The sequence below is a fragment of the Amblyomma mixtum genome, chromosome 3, assembly GCF_055824585.1.
Source record: "Amblyomma mixtum isolate Tamu chromosome 3, ASM5582458v1, whole genome shotgun sequence".
In the NCBI taxonomy this organism is placed as follows: Eukaryota; Metazoa; Arthropoda; class Arachnida; order Ixodida; family Ixodidae; genus Amblyomma; species Amblyomma mixtum.
In genome coordinates this window covers 128941683-128969355 of record NC_143014.1, presented here as the reverse complement: position 1 = coordinate 128969355, position 27673 = coordinate 128941683, and the positions used below count along the sequence as shown (strand labels likewise).

The 27673-nt window shown below is 47.4% G+C and overlaps 1 protein-coding gene, 1 long non-coding RNA gene and 1 other non-coding gene across 4 annotated transcripts in view; 1 reads left to right on the top strand and 2 right to left on the bottom strand.

The window, feature by feature from the left end:
* LOC149351801 (uncharacterized) overlaps window positions 1-1153 on the top strand; it is a 28166-nt gene extending 27013 nt beyond the window's left edge. Inside the window, exon 3 of the long non-coding RNA XR_016290654.1 lies at window positions 743-1153. This is a non-coding gene — a long non-coding RNA (uncharacterized LOC149351801). The remainder of the gene's footprint in view (window positions 1-742) is intronic.
* LOC149351799 (protein qui-1) overlaps window positions 1-27673 on the bottom strand; it is a 484090-nt gene that overhangs the window by 63530 nt on the left and 392887 nt on the right. For both annotated transcript variants that reach the window (XM_089581130.1, XM_089581131.1), the window contains 7 exons: window positions 27218-27402; window positions 26976-27059; window positions 17561-17711; window positions 16252-16423; window positions 11839-12042; window positions 10994-11458; window positions 5915-6272 (listed from right to left, as the gene is read on the bottom strand). In XM_089581130.1, the coding sequence (XP_089437256.1) occupies window positions 5915-6272; window positions 10994-11458; window positions 11839-12042; window positions 16252-16423; window positions 17561-17711; window positions 26976-27059; window positions 27218-27402 (1619 nt within the window). The remainder of the gene's footprint in view (window positions 1-5914; window positions 6273-10993; window positions 11459-11838; window positions 12043-16251; window positions 16424-17560; window positions 17712-26975; window positions 27060-27217; window positions 27403-27673) is intronic.
* TRNAS-CGA (transfer RNA serine (anticodon CGA)) lies at window positions 1263-1335 on the bottom strand. Its single transcript has one exon. It is a non-coding gene; the product is annotated as a tRNA-Ser (tRNA).

Sequence of the window (27673 nt, the reverse complement as noted above, 5' to 3'; positions counted from 1 at the left end):
CAAAAACACATTCGCCGTCATTTGTTACGGTGCAGAAAATATGCCACTCTTAAAAAAAGAAAAAGAAATCAGAACCACACGCTCTGAAGACGAGGCCCCTGCTGAAAAAACAAAACAAAAAAATCTCTGCCTCTCCCGTAACCGAGAGTAGAGTAAGCATGAAATGTTTACGGGCCTAATGTCATCTCGGTGGACACCCGAACCGCACCGTACAGGAAGGGAGGAACGCCACCACCCGTTCAGCACGATGCCTTGCCATTTGAACGCCAGGTTTTTCGAGGAAAGGAAATGGCGCAGTAATTCTCTGCCATCTCGGTGGACACCCGAACCGCACCGTAATGGAAGGGAGGAACGCCACCACCCGTTCGGCGCGATGCCTTGCCCTTTGAACGCAGCGCTTCTCCCCCGGGCCCCTGTGCGCCTGCGCGGCTTTGCTTCGATGCGCGAAGCCCCTAAGAGATCACGTATGACAACGAAGTGTATCGTGGCATTTATGTGCTTTTTGCACGCGTTATTAGAAATCGGAAATTATAAGTCCGTGCATTATCAAACGCACAGCGACTGATATCTAGATAAACATTGAGAAGGCCCTGGCAGCAGTTATTTTTTTTACTCCTTTGGAGACCAACCGGCGCTTGCATGCCGGTCGCGTAGGAGGGCTTAGAGAGTCTCGTTAAATCTCGTTAAGTCTCGTACGGTGCCCGGATGTTCTCGTTTCAGAGCCCGGATGACTGGAATTCAGTGCCCGGATGACTGGAATTCAGTGCCCGGATGAGTGGATTTCAGTGCCCGGATGAGTGGATTTCAGTGCCCGGATGATGGCTCTCGGTCTCGGCGTGACGTCACCACACTGCCGACAACGGGGGCTAAAAGCATTTCATGCTTAAAAAAAGCCTGCCAAATTGCATCCAGCAAACAGATCGCGCCAGTGTGCGCAGTCAGAACACTATACTCTTTTCAATCCGCCGCACATTGCTTGTTCAGTGTTACGCGTTCTTTTGCACTGCGGATAAATCTGATTTTATCCGTGTGTGCATGTCGAGCGTCGCACACGTGGAATAAAATCTGCCAGGGTTTCTAGAAAACCATGAACTTTCTTGGTCTCCTCTTTCTGGCATGGCTGTAGTGCGAAAGACGTGAATACATGACGGAAGCTGACAGTCACCGAAACCAAGGAGCATAGGGAAAGTCTCTCTTTTTTTTTTTAATTTGCGGTTTTTCACCAACGACAGATTAATAAAAGCAGAAGAAAAACAACCACACGTCACCGGTGGGATCCGAACTCACGATCTCCGAATTTCGGGTCCGGTGCTCTACCAACTGAGCTACGGCGACGGCTACCCAATCTTCTGCTTTCGGTAGTATTTATGGCGCCTTAGCTCAGTTGGTAGAGCACCGGACACGAAATTAGGAGGTCGTGGGTTCGGATCCCACCGGCGGCGTGTGGTTGTTTTGTATTCTGCATTTATCTCTCAATGGCCAAAAACCACAAATTAAAAAAAAAAGACACCCCTATTCTCCTTGTTTTCGGTGACTGTTAGCTTGGTTGGTTGGTTTATGGGGTTTAACATCCCAAAGCGACTAAGGCTATGAGAGACGCCGTAGTGGAAGGCTCCGGAAATTTCGACCTCCTGGATTTCTTTAACGTGCACTGACATCGCACAGAACACGGGCCTCTAGAATTTTGCCTCCATAGAAATTCAACCACCGCGGCCAGGATCAAACCCGCGTCTTTCGGGCCAGCAGTCGAGCAACATAGCCACTGAGCCACCGCGGCGGTCACTGTTAGCTTCCGTCATGTATGCCACAACGAGCACTTCTTTCCATTCCCTTGTATTTTGTATAGACATGAATGAGCAACAGGATATGTTCACCGTCTCAAAGAGGTCGTTCAGCGATTCACGTCCGGGCTATATAGAAGCCTGTGCTATGAATGTGCATTTCATGAACGAACACATTTTGTGAATTCCTACCACACCAGAAACTTGCGACTCAGGCCCACATGGATGACATCCTCTTTTAACCAGCCAGAGAAGAGGGAAATTTTTTGTAACGACATACGTACTATGCCTACGGCGAAGGTTCCGTCCAGGCCGCTGATCCTGGAAAAAGTCTCTCGTAGAGTATCACTGCAGCAACGCCGGACTTTCTGTGAACAACCGATATCAAGAAACTATTGTCTGCGGTCTTGCATTCGTATGCTTCCATCGCTTCACGTGCAATTGAATCTCGACTCTTGCCCAGAACTCTAAACTCATTAAGCCGTGGCCGACAGTGACTGCAGGACAGGCAATGCTTTGCCAAATTTGATCCCTCCCCCGTTGTTAGCGATAACCCATGTTCCCGTGCACGATCATTCAAGCAGCGTCCAGTCTGGCCTACGTACGTTTTTCCAAAAGTCAGTGGTATTTCGTAGACAACTCCGACGGCGCATTCCGCAAAGGGCCTTGCGTGCTTCTTGTCACAACCACTTTTCTTTGTTCCTTGATTGATGATGCGGGGGCATAGCTTTGCCAGTTTGGACGGTGCTGTAAACACCATTGGCACATTATACTTTCCCGCCACCTTCTTCAGGTTGTGTGACACCTTGTGCACGTACGGCATGACTACTGGTCTTGCTTAAATATGCGCTTTGCTTTTTGATGGTTTGGTTTAGTTTATGGGGTTTAACGTCCCAAAGCGACTCAGGCTATGAGAGACGCCGTAGTGAAGGGCTCCGGGAATTTCGACCACCTGGGGTTCTTTAACGTGCACTGACATCGCACAGTACGCAGGCCTCTAGAATTTCTCCTCCAAAGAAATTCCAGCCGCCGCGGCCGGGATCCAACCCGCGTCTTTTGGGTCAGCAGCCGAGCACCATAACCGCTGAGCCACCGCGGCGGCGCTTTGCTTTTTGAATAAAATCAGTTGTAAGTTTGCGCTGGTCCTGTAACCTGTCTTGTGTGTGTGGGTTTCGCGCAACTGCCATGTCTGAAGTATGCGACATTCATTGTCCGCCTGCATTTAGAATTTTGATCCAAATAATCAACCATGTAGAAAAACCTGTTTCTTATCCAACCCACTAACAGGCGTCAACATATTTGTCTGGATACCAATTTATGAATGGTAAGATAGCGTTTAACAGCGGTGAGATGTTACAAAGAACCTAGTCTGTGCAATCACTCGAGCAGCTCTTTTCGTCTTTAAGTAATATATATGCTACACAGGCGTTTCGAACGCCTTCGAACCGAATGTCATTCGACTCTGTACTGCCGAACTTGCGATTCTATACGAACGTTTTCGACGGCATTCGGCTCAGTCGACGGAGGCCAGTGCTTTCAAAACGCGAACCCAGCCTGCGTCGACCAATAGCCGTCGCCATCGCTTCACCCCGCCCACAGCCGCACCGTGTGACTACTGTGGTTCGGTAGCTATTGATTATGGTATCTGCTGCTCGCTTTTTGTATTGCTTGTTTAGCGAATATCTCTCGTACTTGCTAAATGAGTGCTCGAAGATCATAGGTCACCACTGAGCATTTACCGTGTGCGAGCGAAATTTTTCCCGGAATGCGTCGATGAGAACGACTGCACTTCAGTACTCCTGTTTAAATCACTGTGCAAAAACAGCTAGTGCTCGCTTGCATGACGTAAAACCCAAGCTGGGCTTTTCTTCTATTAAATAATCTCTTCTCTTCTGTACCCATTACCACTGCTTGTTTACGCAGTGCGAAAACCCTGCAGGAAGCGCCGATGCGATCGCCCACCTGGAAAACACTTGATAGCTGTGTTGCTGACATCGCGTAGGACAGGCGTTTTCTGTTAATTGTCCCTGCTTTCTTTACTGTGAAAAATACTTTATTTTATGTCACTTCATTTATATGTTAGTTGACCGTTTGCATTAATTAAAACGGTCTACTTGGTTGTTCACAAGCGACGATGATTACTGCTGCGCTGGCCGCCTAAAGCACTGCTCAATATTTTGGGTCACACCAGTGCTTCTCGTTCATTGTATCTGCGTCCTGCGATGTAAGCAATAGTCGATTTCAGGTCGCTGTTGTCAAACTACACTCTACGTCCATTTACATTCGCTAAAACTTGTGAATTCGCTCTTCACAATCGCCGAAATTGCACGCATGAACAGTGCTGACTCGCTACACTGTTAGCAAAAAAACACCCAAAAGGGAATAAATGGGTAGTCCTCTAACGCACACCCAAAAGGAAGTTTTTTTACTCCATACGTATGGTGTTTTTTATTTACTCCCTTATATAAGAGAGTTATTTTAGAGTATAAAGGGAGTTATTTTGGAGTGAAAAGGGAGTAAATTTTTTACTACCCACAGAAATGGAGCCCAAAAATGGCGTCATGTTTATTTATCCTCATTCAGGCTCATTCTTACAGCAGTGACAGCGGCGGAAACGGGCAGTAGCTCTGCGGGCCGCCGGCAACCCAACTTCGGAAACTGCGCTGCCCTAGACCCCGCGTCACGCATTCTTTCCGCCGTCTGCTAGCCCAGCGGCGGCGTACGCGGCAGGAGTCGTCTGCTTGTCGTCTCCTTTTGCTGTACGAGCTCGTTTCGTTGGTCATGTTCGTAGATAAAGGGATGTAACCTTATAATCAGTAGTTCAAAACTGAAAAAGAGACGCTGGGTAGTTTTCACGGTCATGCACCACGCTATATTTGACCCAAAACCAGAGCAGAAAAGATGAAAATACACCTGATGGTAGTTTGGAATGGCAGTGCTTGCTTTCATATTCACTTCATTAAGGCTTGGATTTTAAACATGGCTGAGGAAAAATGTGGCCTCATGAGCTCAATCAAGAGCTCAGCGTTGACACTATGTTCTATCACAGTTCCATGTTCATGCAACACATTGCGAGGACCACACTGAAAAAAGCCTGTGAGAATTAGGCCTAAGCGGGGACTCTAACGGGGTGGCGACACGAACCAAGGAAAGTTAGGTATGGTTAGAGCACTGGAGGTTTCACAGGAGCAATTCAATTATGTACCGTACTGTAGCGGAAAACGGCGACAAGCCGATATCTTGTACCGCGGCAGGCGCCCGTGAAGGAGCAGAAGTCAGCAGAGATCCGGCGACGATGGTAACCAAGCGGTCTTCACTCACCGCCGTTATGAGACGACTGACCAGAAGCAGACGAGACGCTAGGTGACGGGGCGGATTGCACAAAATGGTGTTTTTTTACTCCATTTCGGCACTGGTGGAGCATTTGGCACAATTAACTCCCTTTCTAGACTGGAGTAAATGCTCGTAAATCCTCATTTTTACTCCCTTATTCCCTCATGGGAGTAAAATGGAGGACAGTCCACCTTTTTACTCCCCACTCATTGAGTAAATGTTTTCACAAATGGAGTAAAAAGGTTGGCCGCCACCCTTTTTACTCCATTTTGGGTATATTTTTGTTTACAGTGTAGGTCGAGAAAAGGAAGATATATTGACGCCGACACCTCCTCCACGTAAAGTTTTCGCTCACCCGCCGATCTACCGAGGACATGATGGACGTCCGTCCGCCGACTGGATTTTTCGGTGTCGTTGGCCTGAAAACATGTCACGCTGCAATGAAAAGAATCTGCTGGTCGTGCTGGTGCCGTTGTCGGTCTAGTGCGACTGCGGTGACCACCGACGTCATCGTAGCGCCGTTGTACACACTGAAAACGAAAGAATGCCAGGAAAAAGCGAAACTCGATGGCAGCAGCACTATTGAAATACGGCGAGTGAATGCTAAAGCTTTTGAATGCGCTTGGGAATAGTCGCATAATCGTGTAGCACGGCGCGAGCCCGTCGAGTTGGAATGCCATTAAAAGTCACGAATGCCATTCGACTCAGATGCCATTCGAAGGTACCTGTGTAGTACGGGTATACGTTACAGAAGCAGTGCGCGGATAGGGGCAGAGTAGGTCAGTTGGTAGTGCGCTTACCGAGTTCCTTCTTGAAAGCAAGCCAGCTGACGGCTGCCAGCTCAGTTCCATCGCACTCGGTCGACGAGAGCAGCTCGATGACCTCTGGCTCACGCAGCCCGTAGCTGGTGCAGGTGAGGTACGAGGCAATCTTCTTGACGGGCGCCAGGCCGAACTGGCGCTCAATGCGCTCCAGGCTGCGGCTGACGAAGGCCCCCGTGTCGGCAGGCACGTGCAGCTCGCCATCCAGCACCTCGTACGAGGCCCACCGCATGGCCTGCTGGGACAGCAGCGTCACGTACAGCGGGGTCGCCGACTGTCCCGCCAGCCGCTGACGCAGCACGTCCCACTGTTGCCGCGTCAGCAGCCGCTTGTTGTCCTGCGAGGATGACCACGCGCACTCCTGGCCCCATGAACGCGAAAGGGCCAAAGAACGGGTGCTTATACACACGTCCCACAGATACCCACCACTTCTACCAGTGAAATTCGCGCGTTATTTCGACTTATAAACGATTAACGCCGATGGCCTCAAGTGTTGCTTTCACCTGCATGGCTTGGCAGACATCTTAAAAATTAGGCAAATTCGCGTGTCGCGCTTTGGTGTCGGTAAACGCTCTTCGTGAAGGAGAGACCAGGAGGATCCCTGAACTGGAAACAAAGCTTGTTTCAACGTCCAGGGAAACCGGCAAGAAAAGTCACTTTTATCATCGTATTGCAATTGTTTTTTATACTCCGAACAAATGGACTGGCTTGGTTTATCGGGTTTAACGTCCCAAAGCGAGTTAGGCTAAGAGGGACGCCGTATAGTGGAGGGCTCCGAATAATTTCGAAAACGTGCATTGACATTGCACAGTACACGGGCTTCCAGCATTTCGCCTACATCGAAATGCTACCTCCGCGGCCGAGATCGACCCGGCGTTTTCGGGTCAGCAACCGAGCACTATAACCACTGAGCCACCGCGGCAGCTCAACAAACAGGCAGGATGTAATCATGTTGAGTTTAATTTTGTCTTGTATTATCGTCTTGAATTTTAGAGTTTTAGGGTCTACCTTCGAATGGGGCGTCCAGTAGTACTCGAGCCATTAAAGGGACCCTGAAAAGCTCTTTGCCAAGGTTAGCAAAAGCCCACGAGAGATCGGTATTCCATCACTTGTCGCCGCACCGCAAAAATTGTTAAGCGAACTCCATCAACACCGCAGATATCGCCGATTAAAAATGATGTTCCTCCTCTCCCCCACATACCACCCTCAACTCATACACGCGGGGCTCGCTCCGAAAAAAAAAAAAGAAAAGACGGGCCGATGCTCCGCCCATGCATACGTCAAGCAATGGCGCTCTGCTTGTTTACTTCCGGTGGTCGCAGACACATGTGCGAAAAGTGAGTGCGATTCACTGCGGTGCGCTGTTGCGAACGGCGTCGCAACGTCCGATCGCAGCTCGTCGCCTGCGTGCAACTTGCTAGATGTCAACGAAGAGCCGCGCGCGGCAGACGCAACGACGGGAAGCGGGAGCCAAAGCGAGCACGGAGAGCGGCAGCGTCGTGATGACGTACAGCGCGCTCCTCAGGGCGCTCGGGGCCGAGCCACACCGGGCCGGCCTGCCAGCCTTGATGCCGGCCGCCGGCGAGTGAAAAACGCGCTAGTATTGTTTGTTCACGTTTATAGCAAGCCCTGGGATAGATGCATGTCAAAAATGCATCACTTCTGACGGTCGTTGGCCAATACCGAGCTGATCGTACAAGTGATGAATGCGATACTAGCAAATTTCATCCCATAGCCGCTGTGGCGCTGCTGCGGCGCTTCGCCTGCCGCCTGCTAGCTCCGTTGCTGAAGGCGTCGTGGAAATCGAATATATATTCTATTATGGGACGAGTTCGCAGTAAAGCGATGTGAAGAGTAGGCCTTTTGATATAGCGCAAGCGACTTCCGAAGCGCCGTCAGCGATGCGAAACCATTAGGCCTAGCGACGACTAGGGCAGCCTGGGACCAGCGCGCAGTTCGTCGCCCGGCGTTGCCGCAGTCGGTGTCGTTGCCGAAAGATCCACTTTTTAACAGACATGTTGTCGTTGCTCGAATCTAGAAAGCATCATCTCTGGTAGAATGGCTGTTTTGTATTTCCTTGTGCGAATGTCAAGTACGCCGAGCATGCCGGCCGGCCGACCGGCCTGGATCAGGTCTGCCGGCGTCATAAAAAATGAGCTAAAGAGTGTTCTTGACGTAAATATTCTTGACGTAAATAATAAACCCTAGGCCAAGAAATGTGAAAAATGTGACATTTTTGAGGATCGCTGACCAATACTGAGCTGCTGGTAAAGGTAACAACTGTGATACGAGCAAATTTCTGGCCACAACCGCCTTGCAGCTGCCGCTGGCCTGACGTTGGGGTCCGGCTCGCCTGGCGCCCGCTCGCTTCGCGGCTGAAGGCGTCGCGGAAAGTGACCATACCATTACTTTATTGTGAGATGATGCTGTTGACTGTAAGGCGATGTGTAGAGTAAGCCTTTTACTATAGCTCAGGCGACTTCCGAAGCGCCGGCCGCTGCCTCTTCGACGCGAAACGAGCTATAGGCCTAGCGACGACCACGACAGCCATGGCAGCAGCAGAGCTCGTCGCTCGGAGAGCCCGTGAGCGGTGCCGTTGCCGAAAGCTCCCAACATAAGCAGGCATGCTTTGTCGCTGCTCGAGTATAGCTGGCAGTCTTTCTGATTACGATCGGTGCCGCGCCGTCCAAGTTTTCGCACATCTGTCTCCTGATTGCTGCTCGAACAGCATGGATCCGGAGCTCGAAGCGCGGCTGCGTGCAGCCACCGCTGAGATGGGCTTCGAGCCTTTCAGTACACGCCATACCGAGACCCACAGGGCGACGACAGCAGCGATATATATAATTCTAGTACACTATAGCAGCGACTCGTCGGCGCAGCTAGGAAACTCGCAAAGGCGGGCGCCAAGATTTGACGAAAACACATGCTTTTGTGAGCAGACGGATTTCCTTCTTTACCGGAAGTACCACATTAATTTCAAGAAATGCGCTGGATTCTTACCTCTGTATACGTATGTTTAAAAAAAATAATAAGCAATCAATAAAATAATATTTCAAGGAGCATCAGTGCTCAGTTTCAAATGAAATGTTGCAAAAATTGCGCGTGACGTCAATGGGCAGAACCAATGAGAAGGGTCGCCCAGTCCATGGCCAAGGCTGCCCAGTTTACGTCAAGTGGTAGGGGCGGGTAAAAACGCGCGGTGAGGTGTCGCCCTAATCGGCTGTGAGCGGCAAGTTTGAAAAATTGTTTGTAAATTATTGGTTCCACGCGCAGCTTTCTGAATCAGACTAGAATACTCGCAGAGACCACCTCTATAGAGTTGTTGCAATAAAATATGATCGAAGAAACCATTTCAGGGTCCCTTTAATCATGTGGCCTCACTCAGCTCAGGTAAGCTGGTTCGTCACAGCGACGCATTTACTGTGTTATAAAGACACCTAGAAGACGATGCATTCACGATATTTAACGCATGAAACTAATTTATTCCGCTTTTGCATGTCAACAGTTTTTTTTTTGCTTGGCACACCAAGAAATGTAAATAAATAGCGGGAGGCTTTCCAGGCATATAACAGACCTTGACATAATCTGCCATTGCATCTGACAGGTCAGTGCTGATCACTACTGCTATTTCCCCTTTAGGCACGCGTTGAATAATTACTCAGCGTGTTTGTGTCTAATCGCCGCCTTTGCGCCACTCCTCAAGTCTTGTTGTGGCCACATGCTCGTTATATGTGCGGCGTTCATGAAAACGAGCGACCTATGAAACAAGGTAAGCGTACTTCACATTGGTCTGTCCTGTGTGCCGCGCCACTTCACTTTTGCTATTTCAGACTTCAGTATTAACGTGATAGCAATATAGGCCCCGTTTTCGAGAAAAGCTGGCGTCCGTCCGTCCGTACGTGTCACGAACAAGCAGGTGGCTCACCTGCCACGGTGGGCAGGTGGCAACACGCCCACCGAGTTCTGGGCAACCGACCGCCCTGGCAGGTGGAAATAAAATTTATTCAAATAAATTTAATGTAGTTGCACCCCACCCACCGTTGCGCTGCGCAATAGCTCATTGATCAAGAGATAGGCAATCTGCCGAAGAACAGACTGCGCAAAAATGGGCCTTACGGGAGCTCGGCAAGAGCAACCCAGGTCTCCGAAGGCCCACCGGTGGCTGAGTTAGAAATAGCCACCTGCCGGGGCAGAGGCGCATCGCTTACCCGCTGCACCACTGCGCCAGATGTGGTGTGAGGACTCCCCGCGATCTATGAATTTATGAAAGAGAAGGGCTACTTGCGCGGGAGGCATCTCTAATGCTTTCGCATTATACTCTTAAGGGTAGTCAAAGAGTCGTACAAGTTTTTAAGGCGAAATCCTTTAATTCCCCATACTGTCGTTAGCAGCCGTGTCGGCAGATGTATCCGCGTTTCGGCGTCATTCCTTAAAACTGTGTCGAGGCTGGGAATCAAACCAGGGCCTTTGGCACTAGAAGTAGACACGCTACCACTCCGCCACGAAGGCTCGGGGTTTGAGCACGAATAAAGGCGCACCTAGTGAATGCATGGGTTTCAGAAATAAAATGAAAGGAATCAAAAAATAAATACAAGAAAAGAGACAAAAATTAAAAGAATAAAGATGAGAAAAGAAACAAAAATAAAAAATAAACAGAAATAAAATATGAAAAATGAAAAAAATAAAAAACCAACAGTGCGCCAGGAAACGCTTTCGCCTTGCAACACTTTAGAGAGCCAAAGTGCCCCTGAATTTTTTTTTCTGTCTATTAACTGGCAACTTGCGCATTTCATAAACCGCACCCTGATTCCTTTCTCATGCAGTATTGCACTAGTTACGAACTCAGCCTCAAAAGCTTGACACTGCGCTTAAAAAGGCAAAGCATGCGGGTTCACGCGTGCACCTGACTCTACTGAGCCATTGCTAAGCTTTTGTATTGCTCTACGTATATGAGAGTCAGTGCTTTGTGAGGCGCCGACGCCGTTCATCGGCCACAGCCGTTGCCTTCAGAGTCAAATCACGGGAAGAGGTCCTCAAAGCAAAGGTGTGAGCTCTAACCTTGAGGTGCGACTGAAGCATACTGGCGGCATCAGCCAGGGGCGGGATGAGCACGTAGCTGTCGCCAGCTGGGATGCGGCTGCGCAGCAGGCCCAGCACGGCGTCGGCCTCCTGAGCCACCGAGCAGACCAGGTGCACGTTGAGGGGCAGGTTCCAGGGCAGCCAGCCCAGGGTGGCCGCCTGGTGGTGAGCGGGGCCTCGCAGCCGGTCCAGGTCATCCAGCACGATGACCAGGTCGCTGGTGCTCGCTTCGACACGCTTTAGGAGCTCCTGGAACCAGGTGCTCAGCTTGCTCAGCTCAAAGCTCTGGTGCTTGGGGCTGATCTCGAAGCCGAACACCATACTGATGTGTAGGCACAGATTGCGCAGCATCTCGGCCGGGTACGCACAGCACGGACTCTGGCCCACGCCCCGCACGATGCGCACCACGTCGCAGCCCAGCCACTCCGGACAGTACATGAGCACCTGCGACGATGCCATGTCAATCAAGCGCTCAGCACTCCAAATGAAGCACAGATGACGCGTTGTGCGAGAAATTACGACCACGACCCTGCTTTTTACACGTGCTCCTTAGCTGCGATGCCTGCTTGGTTGCAGGTTACCCGTGGACAAGTAATACAAAGAAGAAAAAAGAAGAGCCAATGTGAATGTTCGGCAATGTATCAGTCAACGTCTTCTACAGATTCAGTCTGCAAAATAGTTGAAGTTTGCCTCCGTTTCTAGAAACCGGTATGTGAAGCTACTTAAATACAAGTGCAGGAATCTCTGGCTTGAAAAGACGTCGAACATCTTTAACGTCACTCATCAGCATGCAGGTGCGGATGCTGTGCATGGGATGAGCGCACCTGAGAGAGCAGCGTGGACTTTCCGCATCCCTCTCGGCCGCAGACGATGATAGGCGTATGGCGGACACGTTCTTCATCAGCCAGCATTAACTGCTGGATCTGCAGAAGTGGTCCGTAATCGCTGTCTAGAGACTGGGATACTCCCAGGCATCGCAGGAGTTGCCGGCTGTTGCACAGATGTGTCTGAGACTCGCGTACCACCTCCTGCAAGTCGCAAAAGAATGGTTCATCATTCATCTCATTGTTCCTACAACAACTCTACTCGAAATTTGTGTCCTTTGAAGGGGCAGTGAGAACAACTCTCTCGAATTAGTGTTTTGAGTAAGTAATTGATTCTTAAGCTTTTTCTGGCTGTGCTGCCGCTTGTAAAACAGCAAAAGGCACATTTGTCGGCGGGTAAAATGGATTTAAAAACTGTCCTGCCAGTTCATTCAAACTCATGACGTAAATGGCGTAAGGGAGTGAATAAAATACTCCACATATATATAGAGTAAATGAAACCTTCTTCAAGGTGTGCGATAGAGGACAAGCCATTTAATCCCATTTGGCCGTTTTTTTTTTTTAAAGTGTAGAGTCGTTGCCTGCAGAAAGCGAAATGATGGCAAGCACCAATGGCATCGTTTTAGGTGATGCCTTCAAAAATCCTTAAAGTCTCCTGGAGGTATCTGCAGTGTAAACGGCTTGAGTAGTCATAAATTATGATGCTATTAGAGAAATGCACTCGCCAGTTTCGCTACTTTTGTGACAGTGTGTGTAAAAAAAAAAAAGAAACAACTGTTGCGAGTAGATTTAAGAAGCGACATCGACTGCATTTTGCAAACTGATGTATTCTTTCTGTCGAAAGTCGAGAGATCGGTTATGTGACGCGCCTTGCAGAAGGGCTTCAGATAAATGCCAGCTGCATTTTTTAATCGACGCTGATCGATAGGAAAGAAAAAGGGGAAAAAATACTAGCTACCATTCGTTCCCGAGTTTTCTCGGTGCAAAATTAATCGAATGCAATTTTGCTGGACTATTTCGCGATTCGACGGCGCTTCTACAAACAGTAACAGCGTAAGAGTAACAGCGTTGCAGCTGCCTCTGATTTCTGCCGTGACGCTTACCCACCCGCTAATGCATTGCGCAGCTCACAGCTCGAACAGCGGCGGCAAGGACGCATGTGTACTGGCAGCTGCAACACGTAGCTCGCGGCTTGCATCAGAAAGCGTAGCGGGGGAGAGCAGTTACGGGGAGAGAATGAACTAGTCCAAAGTGGACCGCGAGTAAATAAGCACGGTAGCGGACGGCTGCGCGCCACTGCAAACAGCGCTCGCGTGCGAGTTGCTGGCTGAGAAAGGCGCCATCGATATATGTCCTCCACAACTTTATCAACCACCACCGCCCAGAGTACACAGCTGCAAGCTTTGAATGCACGCTCGGCGAAGTTTGGAGAAAGCGCAGGGTTGCCATGGCAAAATACACGCATCAGCCGAGGCAATCCATGCCTCACGAATGTACCCAATGGAACTATGGCCTGCCCAAGAGCGAGTCGTGTCAAAGCTTACAGTGTCCCAGATGGCGCAGTGAATTATTCAAACACACACACAAAAACACATTAGGGACGCAAGCTAAACATTGCATCCCTACACCGCTAATTATGCATTCGGTTCGCATCACCGGTTTCCCGCGGCCGTTTATCTCGTTCCTTCTGCCGTCTGAAACGCCACGTCGTGCAAGCAAAATGCGCGGAGAATGCACCGTAACTGCGAAACTCGGGGCGCAGAGCGAGGGAGAGGCAGTTTGCGCCCTTTTTTCTAGCGATCGTTACCAAGGGTGGAAGAATTGGAATTGCTGATACGCTTATTAATTAGGCAAGCCGAAGACGCACAGGAAACGACCGCGAGGGTAAAACAGTTTGCCTCGCGTCTTTTGCTTTTGAAGGCTAAAAACAAGGAAAAGCAAGCGCGCAAGCAAAGAAGAATTAACAGAGCGAAAAAGGTGAACGAAAAGTCTAACGAAAAGCTTCAGCATGCGGTTTTGACGACGGCGCATAATTTTCAGCAATCTTGCTAAGTACTGACATCGAATTCGAGGTAGAGGAACCTGAGCGGTTCAATTACTCTGCATACGTGACACCTCCGACGAACGGGCCACAAGGTACTGGTTTGCTTTGGTTTATGGGGTTTAACGTCCCAAAGCGACTCAGGCTATGAGCGACGCCGTATTAGAGGGCCCCGGAAAATTTCGACCATCTGGGGTTTTTTAACGTGCTCCGACATAGCACAGTACACGAGCGTTCAGCATTTCACCTCCATCGAAATGCGACCGCCGCGGCGGCTCACAAAGTACTGATTACAAGCACCATACAGATATACTTTGAAAGGTTGTGCTGGAGGTAGACCTAAATGTGCAGCACTTCGCGACGCAGATGCGAACGTGATGAATCGGGGTTGCCCGCTGCCGGGCGTGACTCCTGCGACCACCTGTGGCATCCAGTGAAGTGAGGTAAATGCGGAAACAATAAGAACCTTTATCTTGGAATGGGGCAGCGCAAAAGGTAGAAGAAAAGAAAAAAGCGAGCACAACAACAGTGCCGACTCTTAGCTGTATTTTTTTTTATTGTAAACATGCGATGAATAGGTCTTAAGAGATAAAATGCCCGCCCCCAAAAGAACAAAAGAATAACGCTATCACCGGCTGCGTTTGTCTGCGCCATAGAGGGACCTCATGGTGTAGCTTACAGGGTTCTCTTCGCAAAAGAACTGGCCGCTATGAATGAACGCATAAGCGAGTAGCTTGGAGCGCTGAAGAAACTGAATTTAAATGCCCTTGCTATTACTACTGGTTGAACTGCTACAAAGTAAAGTATTAAAAGAGTAATAAAGTAAATATTCTTTCAGCACTCATTTAAGAGTGAGACGTCCTGCTAAGTAACATGAGCTTCAGCATCGGTACAATGACTATAGCTATAATGTGCAAAGAGCTGCGCAATTTCGGAAAGTGAGCATGCTTGAATGAAAACAGAAGCATTGTTAGCGCTTTGCTGAGAAGCAAGAGCACGGAGCGTATTTTAAAACCTTTCCTGCTCGAAAGCAGTAGAAGTAGGTAGGTACTACTGTCAAGCCTTAGGAGGTAGAGAGTTTTAGTGTCTTTGCTTTAGCAGTACCGTGTTTTGGTATAAACCGCTAAGCAATTAATACGCTTGTATAGAGGTTACTATGTTTGTTGCTTACAAATTTTTGAAATGTTGTGAGTATTATTCACTATGTGCAGGCTTTTCGCACTGTCACTATCACACTGATTTCATTTGAAGGCCATATGCGAGTTAAGATAGTATTCTCTGGATCGATGTTTCCCAAATACAGAACAAAAAGTAGATACTGCGTATAGGGTATTTTCGTATGCGTCTAAAATGGGGCGAATATATAGAATTCGATGCTGAATATATACCTAAATAGAGCTATGTATTCAGAATCAAATTATCAACACCGTCTATTTGTAGTTACTGTCTTCTTTACCACTCGCGCTTTGCTGATGAAAATAATGAACAATTCATAGTAACCCTATCATGTGCAATACTGCGTTCCAATATTTAGAAAAAACCACGCCTCTGAAAAATGGATGATTCCACACCACCGAACAAATTGCCTTTTGTAGTCCTTACCCTATACAGTGCCAATTATACAAAATAAGCTGAATCTTTCCTTTCCGCTGTACAATGGTACAGCGTGTAACTAACCTGAAAATGTGTCTTTTCTGACATTCATGGGTTCAATCATGGATTTTGCTTTATTATTGCATGTATAGAAACAGCATTTTTTCTATAATGCATTCGTGCATTTATTACCCTTTTTTCTTTGTAAATATGCATTATGCTGATTAGCAACAGATGCTTGGTAGTAATTTCAGTATTTAGAGAGTTCGTCAACGTTGTGAAATGTTGAAAATAAATATAGTGAGCTTAATACATTCAGGAACCCGAAACGGTAGCAAATGACCTCTAATCTGCCGTGGTTACTGAGTGGCTACTGCGTTAGGCTACTTAGCACAGGTTAGCGCGTTCGATTCTCGCTGCGACGGTTTGAGTTTCGGTTGAGCTGAAACGCGAAAGCGCCTGTGTATCGAAATTTTGGTGCTCATTAAAGAACTCAGGGTGGTCAAAATTAATACCGAGGCCTCCAGTGCAGCGTTCCTCATAGCACATAATGTTGCCTTGATGCGTTAAAAATACATTAAACCACTGAACCCCAAAAGAATTAGGCTCAAGAAAAGAGGAGGCAAAAGTACGGGATTGTGCGCCTTCTTATTCTTATTTTTTTTTTCTGCCCGGTTGAAGGAAAAGAAACGAAACCTCTGAGCTTATAAAGACGGGCGCAAAAGACGCCTAGCGCCCGGAAAAAGTCGTTTCTCCGGTATTGGCGAAGGCCCGCGTACCTGAACCACTTTCCGGAAGGTTGGCGGCAGCTCATCCCAGTCGGGCGTCTCGACCTGCGAGGCCTCGTCCACCATGCCTTTGACGGTGGTGAGCAACGCCTCGGCCAGCTTCTCCAGGTAGGAGCTGTGCGCCGACACCTCGGTGTCCAGGCCGCTCGCGTGCCACGGAACACTGCGCGAAATGGGGACGGGGGTTGCGCCCGTCCACGGTGTTAGTGACGACTTGCATCTTTGCACCGTGCTTTAGTACGCACGTCCCACTCTCCAGTGCCCGCGATAAAACACTTTCTTGACAAGCACATGCCGACGCTAATATCAGGCACGAAAATGTAGACGCCCGCCACGGGCCTGGCATTGCAGGCAAGGTATCACCCGACTGGGCCAGATACTGAACATTCTGGAGGAGCGCCAGCTTTGCATAACAAGCTTTAAGCGACAGTAATATTCTTACTTCATCAACACCAGAAAAAAAAATAAAAAAAAATCCCCTGTGCTCCTTGGTTTCTGTGGCTGTTGGCTTCTCTTATATTTATAACGAGGCCCTCATTCCTCTTCCCTTGTTTGCTTAATTGCTTAGCGAGGGCCTCGGTTCTGGCAGCCTTGATGCCATAGGAAGCATAAGAGGGTTCTCACACAGCTTCCACCCTCGCCGTTCGATGGCGTTCTACATCACACCAGCGGTAACCCAGGACGTTCCACGTCCGCCACTTACGAACATGGGTGGCGCTGATGAACACTCTCAAGGTTAGGTTATTTGTAAACATAAATACCCCCGAAAGCAGAAGGTTTGACAGCCGTCGCCGTAGCTCAGAGGTAGAGCACCGGACGCGTAATTCGGAGGTCGTGGGTTCGGATCCCACCGGCGGCATGTGGTTGTTTTTTCTTCTGCTTCTCTAATCAATTAGCTTTAAGCGACAGTTATATTCTTAATGCATCAACACCAGAAAAAAATACATAAATAAAAAAAATCCGCTGTGCTCCTTGGTTTCTGTGGCTGTTGGCTTCTCTCAGCGGAAGGAGAAGATATATATATATATAAAAAAAACATTTTGTCGATTTTCGAGCGTGGTTGTGTTTCTGTTGTACTCGGCGACAGATGCGAAAAATAAATAAAGTAATAAAACACTTCCTCAAATTGCCCTGGAACATTCCACGTCACACTTCAGTTCACTAAACGGCACGAAGGCAGTGACATTCGGAAGGACCTCCGTTCAGGCAATCCAATTTATTCAGTTGTGCACACAATGCTTAGCTTAGTTTACTTTGTGCACGCTACAGTGCCGGCCGACAATGCAGTGGAGGCCATTACCTGTAGAAATGAACGTTCTTCCTCGCCACGTTCAGTATGATGTCAGCGACCAGGTCTTCAGTGTACGTCGCCGTCTCCTCGTCCGAACAGCCGCCACCTTGTGTGTTGACGTCGGCGAACGACGAGGCCAAGGTGTCGCTCATATTAATGCCTTGAGAAGGAGGCAGGTGAAAAAAAAAAAGAGAGAGGAAGAGCCATATAACACACATATATCAGATGTGCAAAAGCCCTATCACAAGTCTATGCGTATAAAAACTGTGGAGGTAGAGACTTAATAGTGTCAGTTCATCTCTGCGACCAAGACTAACATTCATATTTGCTGAGAAGAGGGAAAGAGAAAGAATGAAAACACTGCCATCAGAAAATTGCGTAGAAAAACAATCTAAAAGGGGGAGGGGGATCGAGAATGTGACATGGCACGGTATGGGGCTGATGGTGCGAATGCAGTCTGTGCGTTCCTATGTAACGCGTTGGCTAAAGATTATAGCTTACTTTATTAACATACCCTATATATCCAGAATTTAACATTTCTGATCTCATCAAATTGCGATAAAAAAGCAAAGTTTCTGCTTTTACACTTGCAATTTTACTCGCACACATTATTGCACCGGTATGACCGTAATGTGGGTTCGTTGTTGCCTATACGGTCTAAGACGCTATAATGCCTTCCGCAGTATAACTGCATTAAAAAAAAAAGTCGAGGCCCCACTAAAGAAAAAAACACAATTTGAACCATTGGTGGAATGCCGCGCAACTGTAAGCCACATACCCCTGCCGCGCATCAACGTAATTTACGTGCACTTTCCGGACTCCTAAATATGCGGCAAACACGGCCGAGTCGTTTTGTCACGTTAGCGCTTATAATGGTAATAGTATTTCAAGCACAATACGCAACTCCTTGTCCTAAGTTTTGCCGGTCTTAATTTTAGCGCCGCTGTCAAAAGCAATATTTAAACACAACACCTAGCTAAAAACGGCAATGTAATTAGTGTTTTTTCCCGTGTTTAAGAATGCCGAGAACTTTATTCTATAGGCTCAAACCTGTCTGCAGGTTTAGTAGTATGCGCTCTTCAACCTGCATTAACCATGGGCAAGCCGGCAGAGACACCCGTATCACAACGCTGGGGTACTTCTACCAGCTCTGTTGCGTAGCGCTCTTCGTAATCTCAGCAGCCGGCCGTTTCCGCCTCTTGCTTTATTCAGCATGCTGCCCAGATTTAAGCCGCTCTCTTGGGATTCCGCGGCAGTACGCGCTTAGCTTCTCTACCAATACCCGTATGGAGCCTTGCTTGACTGGCGTTTTCGCAAGCGTTGCGCTGTGAAGGGTTTTTTTTATTTAGTTGGGTCTTTAAATTTCTTTTCTCTTATAATTTATTACTCAGCTCAAGTGCCCCTTTTTTCTCCCACGCACGCACACTCGAGGCAAACTCGAGCTGTCTGAATAATTAACTATCAAGTTTTCGTGAAGACGCGCCTTCTTTCTATTTTTAAATGAAGAAGGATAAAAAAAAGGCTTGTTAATATACGCTTATACACTCAAGAGAGCATGTGTCGGCGCGTATTTATCGAGCATAATTTCAGGAACACGGTTTTTGTTCAAAGTTATATCCTAAGGTGTTTTTATTACAGCTTGTTGGCAAGTGATGTTGAGCTGCAAACTCAATTTTCTTTTTTTCACTATGTGTGTCTGGTCCTTTCCATTTTTCGTAGTTTCAGTTTTAAGTGGCTGTGTTGTAAAGTCTATGCGTGCGCTCAATGAGCACTTACTTTCACTGCTCTCTTCTGCATCGTAATGATTTATATTCTTTATCTTACTGTTTTTTCGAGTCTCAGCGGCAGTTTTTTTACATACTGATGACAAGAAGTCATTTCCTTCATCGCATTCGTTTTTTCTGTTCTGAACGCATGCCCGGCAAGTGATCATTACTAGTTTTCAATTCTACCTGTTGGGTAGAGCTCTGAGTACGTTGCTATTGATTCGCTTAAATATAAAACGAGCAAAAGTGTGACGTTTAGTATGTCATGACGAACTCAAGTCAGGTGGGGTCCCGTTCAGCTCTATAGTTCACCTCGGCCTCGACCGTCTGTGCCTGCACTTAACTCGCGCGTTACTTAGACGTTTGCACACGTACTCCCCTCACTCCCGTGAACTGCCGCCTGACAGCGGGCTTTAGAGGCAGAAGGAAATAAACCAGACTTTTCCTGACGCAGCTTTTCATCGTCGCACAAGCTTACGGCGATCTTTCAAGCTGCAAGGTGATGACGGCCTGCCTGCAAGCTTTTGTGAATGATAGTAATGTGCTGTACAGCCTTTTCTTCCACTGGGTGTTTAAGGGCCGCAATTATGACAGGAGAATAAATCATAAGAACTCAGTATTAAACGCCTTATGCATTGCGCCAGCGAAATACGTAACTATCGACATCATAGCTGCTTTTTCCACAGGGATGCACAAGGCGCTACGTCGGCAGCGTTTGCTCATTCGCAGTGAATGTCGGTCCTGGTGAGCCCATCGCTCACTAGATGACACGCTACTTTTTAAAACCGGCAGATCGGCTTGTTTGAATTACTACATAGTTGTTCTTGCTCTATTACCTGATGACAAACGACGCAATGTGCTCGAGCGAGGGTGTGCCCTTACCTACGAGGACTTTGGATAGAACGTGTATTATTCTGCCCCCTAGCAATTCATTCATTAAACAGAAAACACCTGAAAGGGCATATCAAGACCGTCACTAATCCTTTGGTGAGCTACTGAGCAAGCACAATTAAAAAGTGCGTGTAATGAGGTACAACAATCTTCACACAAGCAGTAAGCACACGCGGATGCGAGCTGTAAATTTTGGACGAAGTTGCTGGCTTTCAGCATGAAAAAAAAGCGGTCTTGTTTGTTATGATATGAGAACTCACGGTGCACATCGATAAGCAATGCACAGTATATTCAGCAGCTAACGTGTCACACTCCTTGTGTTCACCATGGTTCACCGGATGAAATAAAATTGATAACATTAAATCTATTGGACAAAGATAAATATTGAACGAACGCATGTGAAATCTAGCCATTCAGGCATACGTTGCATGTGATAAGAGCTCGCAGAATTCATTTCTTTATTGAGCGAATAGATACGCTATATTCGCGAGGTTTCGCTCCAATCGAAAAGCACACACGTCTCAAAAAGAGCTTCACCGCATTAAGACCTCTGCTGAGGCAGAGTACGCTTTACAGGCAAGCCAAAGTCCTGGTGACACAGCAGCTCGCGGTAAGCGCTATGCAAAAAAGGGCCACGTTCTGTTCAAGTGTTCCCTTGCACTCAGCCCTACAGCTGAGATGCGCTGCGTGTAAGCGCAGGCAAGGAGAAGAGCGGGAGGGGCGCATCGAGGACGAGGGGGATCGTTGCCTCTGGGATCATTACCGAAGCGGCGCATCAATGTGCCCCACCGCCGCTGTCGCAGTGGCACTCGAGAGCTCCCTGAACGAGTTACTCAAAATGCGAGGAAATTCGTTTCGTTCTGTCTGTACCTTCGATTTTTGCAGTAATGGTTCGTCACGTGTCACTTGACTGCGCTCACCGGCAGAAAAAAATTCTGCCAAGTAAAGTCAATTTGCTTCCTGGGCACCCGCTCCCCATTCGGCATTACCCTCAGCCCTGCCTTCAGCCCTCTCTCGCCATTTTGCCGTGTTTTTTCTACATGTCCCGATGCAGGAATTCTGCTGCGAGTGCGAGGCTTTGAGTTCTGACAAGCTGCTTTTTCGCATGCTCTTGATATGCCGTTGATGGAAATAAACGTTCTTGTTATACATTATTTTCGCTGTTGCAGTAAATGAATTTGGTTAATTGGTGAGCGAGTCTGTACGAGTTGGCATCTCTTCTAAGGTTCTTTTGGCGCCTTATTCATACTTTTTTTTTGCCCCATGATCACGATAGAAAAAAAAAATAGTATATGCGTGGCACTAAGTGAACATGTTTACTTATCTCTTTTCGAGAGAATTCACGTCGTTAACTTGCGTGAATATTTGTAAACGTTTTCTCCTTTTCTGAACTGTCGTATGGATAGGATCTGCTGCTCGTTTTTTTATGATTTATGATTTATGCGCTAAGCTCTCGCTTTAATGCTTTCTGTGGGCGGGTAAAAATATATGAGGAACTATCATTACAATAACCAAGTCCTTACCGAACGCAACACATTTGCTTCCGTTTGATTTTTAGAATAAATTCAGGTTGATTGCGCTGGTTTTTCGCTTGCGTTGAATGCAAGGGGGAAAAATCACTCCTGCTTGATTCACTTAATATCACTCCTCGTGTCAAATGATATTTTCTATTTATGAGTACACAATGAGTTTCACAAGCAAAAAAAAAAAAGAAGAACGATTAGAGATTAAGAACAATTAGGAAAAGGTCGATGTCTGTGCGAACACTTTTGGACCCCCTTTTGGAACTGCTGTAAAATTCGTTTCAGAAAAAGCGAAATGAGCGGACACTTTTGCGCGAAGCCCAGCCTTCGTTCCGTGACCCAACCTCACCATACCGCGGACGGGCGGCGCAGGTGAAGACCTCTCTACTACATGTGTGCGTGACTCACCTTCTGACACCTGTCTGAAATTTGTTGAGTACCGCATTCCTTCTCTCCACGATGCCAGATTCGAAAGAGATATGGCTGCCGGTAGGCAATGCAATGTACGTAGCACAGCAATGACTTTCGCATCACTGTTATATTTCTGCGTCACAGCGCGCTATTTAAGACGGGAAGTAACTTCTGCGCGAATGGGGACAAAGACGGCGAAGAAACACTTCAGGCGCACACAAATGTTTCTTTGCTGTCCTTGTCCCCTTCACGCAGAAGCTACTTCGCGTCTTAAACGAACCAACTATCTCTTCAAGTATTATTGCAGCGCACTAATTGCCGCGGTAAGCTTAAGGAGTTGAGTTGTGATATGCTACAGGTGGAATTAGCCTGGCATCGTCTCCGCTATGTTCTATATGCGGTGTGTGCGGGGATATAGAACATTATATAATGTACTGCCCAGAGTACAACCCGGAAATGTATGTGATGTTCGTTTCCTTCAAGAGGACAGGAGCCCTTCACAGTACAGTTCAGGGCATTTTCTACCCGAGTGGAAACCAGACGTGCAGAAGAGAGGCTTCACGCCTTCTTTTAACATTCCTGCAGGACACTGATCTTGACTCTAAATGGTGACAGCAGGGGCGGTCTATGGTCTTTTGTGATTTAATGTGTGCGTAGCTGGTGCCTTCTGGAGTGGTCTACGTTATTCTGTGAGTGAATGTGTGCATAGATGGTGACTGCGGGTGTGGCCTAAGTTCTATTATAAACGACTGTGTGCATAGCGGGGCAGATCTGACCGGTTTTAGGACATTATTAACATATAAGTGACGCTACGGTGGAGAAATTGCCGGCAAAATAAGCTTAAGTACTTACGTAGTTGGTAACGCAAACTTCAATGCTATCGTGAACCTCTCGCGGAGAGCAAACTGTATCTACGCGCATTATATACGACAGCATTGGAAGGCTTAGTTTATTGAGGGCGTGGTTCGAGTGTGGCTACTTGCATTAAGTCGTCGTCGTCGTCGTCACTTCTGCGCGCATGGTCACTGCGGCATGCGATTAATACTTCCTTTACTATTTTTGTGCCTTCTATTATTCTGCCTCCATGTGATAGTGATAGAGGCCCAGTTGGTGTTAGTCAACTGGTCTGCATCCCTCCTCGCTCGGTGTTTGTTGCGCGACTGCCAGGATGACCTGCGCGCGTGTGTGTATATATATATATATATATATATATATATATATATATATATATATATATATATATATATATATATATATATATATATATATATATATATATATATATATATATATATATATATATATGAAAGAAGCCAACAGCGAGCCCCTCATCCCCTTCCCTTGTTTGCTTATATATATATATATATATATATATATATATATATATATATATATATATATATATATACAGTTACAGCCGCCGCGGTGGCTCAGTGGCTATGGTGCTCGGCTGCTGGCCCGAAAGACGCGGGTTCGATCCCGGCCGCGGCGGTTGAACTTCTTTGGAGGAGAAATTCGAGGCCCATGTACTGTGCGATGTCAGTGCACGTTAAAGAACCCCAGGTGGTCGAAATTTCCGGAGCCCTCCACTACGGCGTCTCTCATAGCCTCAGTCGCGTTGGGACGTTAAACCCCATAAACCAAACCAAACCAACCAAACCAAACCAACCAAACCATATATACAGTTATCAGTAACGCTGCCGAGATTCTGCTGTTGACAGCTACGATGCAATTCGACTAAGTCGACAATTAATCAGATCTGTTAGCCATCACAGTGTTACTTGTTCAAGGATCTCAGGTGGCTGATTGTGCTTCCCAAGTTCGTCTTTTTTGCGCCCGTCAAAACATGTAGCTGTAGTTTGGAATTTTTTTTATGTCAACAGTGCTGCGAGAGAAAATTTGTATGTGGTGCGCGCCTCCGTTCATAAGCAGAGAGACAGAAAGATGACTCAGGCTTCAACACTATAGAGTATTTTATTACTGTAGACGTCCAGTTAAATGGTATCATCCCCGAAACCATTCGCAGCATGTTCCTTGTTGCTGTTGTTCAGTCGCACAGCTGTGTCCGGCTCTTCGCGACTTCATGGACCTAAACACGTCAAGTTTCTTTCATCGGCTTTAATGCAGTCCAAGTATTTTTTTTTATCTTCGAACACACAACTGAAGCTTTTTGTCGATGGATCGTTTAGTTTTCAAGCCGGAGACCGATAACCTACTGATCTGCGAGACACACGTCATAGCCTCCTAAACATTGTATCTGTAATGCAAAACAAAGTGAACAAGGATTAAGAAGGGAGCTCCAATGTGCTCGGCAAACGTTTCGACAAGATAATTTATCTTCGCCTGGTCGAACGCCAGTTCTCTTGTAGAAACGTTGGTTAAGCACGCTGGGGCTCCTTCAACCCTTATTGAGTTTGTTTTGTGTTGTCAACAATCGCGCCTTCTTGCCCTCTCTATACCTTTTATCGATAACGTTGCAGACGCACCAGCTGAACAATGAATTCTGTTAAAGAAATTTCACGCTGGGAAACCGAACCATGCTAAACACCACTTTTTAATTTTTTAAACGAAAAAAGGCCAAGAAATTCATAGCTCATATGGGACAGCCCCACGTTCAGCCACCCCCACTAAAGAGTGACCAATAACTACCACTTGGAGTTGACAAAGGTACTCCCTAGAAGCAGGGCCGCAAGTAGACGCGGGCAGGTGGCTCGTTTGCCTGTTGCTTTCATCGCATCTGGCGCGCACGAAATTGCGCAACAGAATGTAAAGAAACGGTCATCCTTGCGTCCATATTGCGACAAATCTGTCAGTTCATACACTGACGCTGCTGAAATAGAAAAACAAAGATGAGATATGCACATTTTTCTTGAGGCAAAATAAGAGATAAATAACAAAAACAGACACGGTGGACAGCCTCGGACGGCAAAGAGAGGCTACGTTGATTTCGCAGAAGGAACGCCGCAGCGTTGTTCGCAACATCAGATCAATAAGATTCTGCTCTCTACCACGCAAGGCAGAAATGCGTTTAGGAAATCCCCCTGTCAACAGATATATGCCTTAAAGGGACAGCTTCACGTGTGTGTATGTATATATATATATATATATATATTCATTTCATCTCATATAGAGGATTACATCTGGAACAAAGCACTCCAAAAGGACGGGAACAAAGATCAGGTCTTCTTGGGAGCATGTTATTGCGACACCGCTCTTGCTTGATGGCGCAACAGTACGTGAGGCGAGTGTGTTGAAAGCCCCGCTGCGCTCCTGTTCTGCAGCATGACATCACCATACAGAGCGTGACAAGGTCGCGCCGCCCCTGGGGCAGAGCGGCTCGAGTTATGTGCCCGAATTCGCGGACACCCAACTCACTGGCGTAACGGTCACGCGGCGGCCATCACCGCCACGACTGCCGTCCCGCGTGGCAACTACAATTTCAGCGCTGCATTTAGGCGCTGAGCGTTGCGCTTGGTGTCGCAGGACATTTTTTATAACGCGAGCTTGCGCAAACAAAATTTCGGCAGGGGCCAATGACTAGACGTAAGAGCACTCCCCAGCCCGTTCGTCAGTTGTAACCACTTGAAGATCTTTTGTGGCTACAAGAAGCTCCTTTTTTGTGAGAATAAGTGAATGAGAATAAAGTTTTGCTGGTGGTTAGTAACTTATTTTCAGTGATAGGGTGAAAATTTTAGTTACGATTGCTGATTACAACTACTCTTTAGCCTTTGTCTTGCAGCTGCAACGGTGTGAGTCAAATACGTTTCAGTCGTTCATATAACCGATAACATGGTGACGTTAGCCCTCATGAATCATCCATAAGAAGCAACAGCAAAGTGTGAAACTGCAACTGCTTCGACCATCGGGACCATACTTGCTTTTTGCGATACACTTCGCTGCCCGCATGATAGTGGTCAAGTCGAAATAATACTTCTGATGCAAAAGGGACTCAAGTAGGTTTCGGCGAAAATAGAGATATTGCCATCGTGAGATGAATTACCAGGCGCGACAATATACTTGAATTTAATGTGTTTCGGCATGACAGCTCTGAAGGAAAATCAAAACTACCTATCTTTAAAGCGTGGTGGGATTTTACTGCGAAGTTAGCGGCGTCCCTTGCCAGTCATGCATCTCAAATGCCATCGTATAATATGCACAAGCAGTGCACTCTTAAGAGTGCCACGAGTACTAGAAGTTCAAAAAGGTTCCTGGGGCCAGTTTTCAGCAGCTAAAAGAATGAAAGATAAAAAGAAACAAGGAAAGGACAGAAAGAAAGAAGGAGGAAGGAAAGAAAAATGAAAGCAAGGAAAGAAGAATGGAAGAAGGAAGCAAGGAAGGGTAAAAAAGAGAAGATTATGGAGAGAAAGAAAGGAAGAAAATGTAAAGGAAGAAAGAAGAAAGGACGGAAGGAAGGGCAAAAAGGAGAGAATTACAGAGAGAAAGAAACGAAGAAAAAGTAAGGAAAGAAAAAAGGAAGGAAGGAATTAAAGAAAGAGATTAAGCAAAAAAGAAAAAAGAAAGAGAAAAGGAAAACAAAGAAAACGAAAAGCGGGACAGAAATAAAGGATTCAAGAAAGAGAGAAAGAACCAAAGAGAGAAAGGAAGCCAAAAAAAAAATGAGAAAGAATATCACGCATACATTACTTGCATGAATTTTATAACCAGTCATCCTGTAGGCGACACGCAGCGTGGCAGAGAGGATTCGCCGTTTCAAGAACAGTGCTCCCTTAATAACCAGCACTGTGCTGTAATCAAGCTAATGCAAAATGGCAAACTCGCCCTAGCAATAGGCAGTACATGGTGCACTCGCGTGGGATGCACTTGGTGGCTTACCGTCAAACTGTCTTACGACGCAGATGATCTTGTGCTGAGCCGTCTTGGAGAGCTTGAGCGCGTAATCTAGCAGAGCGTGAACACCTGCACAAGAGAGAGGTGATTGATCAAAAGGAAGAGCAGGGAAGGCAGCAAGAGAGAAAGAGAGAAGACGCGCCGACAATGGCGAATCGAGGTTCTGTTTTATTTTTCAACTTTTTTATCATCGCGCATTCTCGCTATTCGGATAGCGAGGCACTCACCCGACATGCGGAATTGCCGTTCCGTGTCGGCGTCAATGAGGCCCTCGTCAAGGGCCACTTTGGCGCCATACTGGAGCACCTTGACAACCTGCTCCTGCTCCTCGAGCACGCTCGCTGACAGGCCGTCGTCGGGGCCGGCCACCACCGGGCCCCGCCGCAAGCCGCCGCCATCCGCCTTGTACGCCCTGCGCGAGAACGACCCACCCGGGTCAGCAGGCAGCAGATCGGAAGCCAACGCGGCAGCGGAGCTCCGTCACTCAGCCCTGGCGCTACATTGCACTTTCGGCGGCCGCAAGTGCCGGAGCTCGTCGGAAGCGACGCGCAGAGGGTAAAAGTTCGCATCTGGTTCTTTCTATGGTCTTTATCAAAATTCGTGGAAGAGATGAGAGCTAGGTTTCAGGTCGCTGCGGCTACACTGGTTTGCTTTTGCATGCGAAGAAAACACATCAACACGGT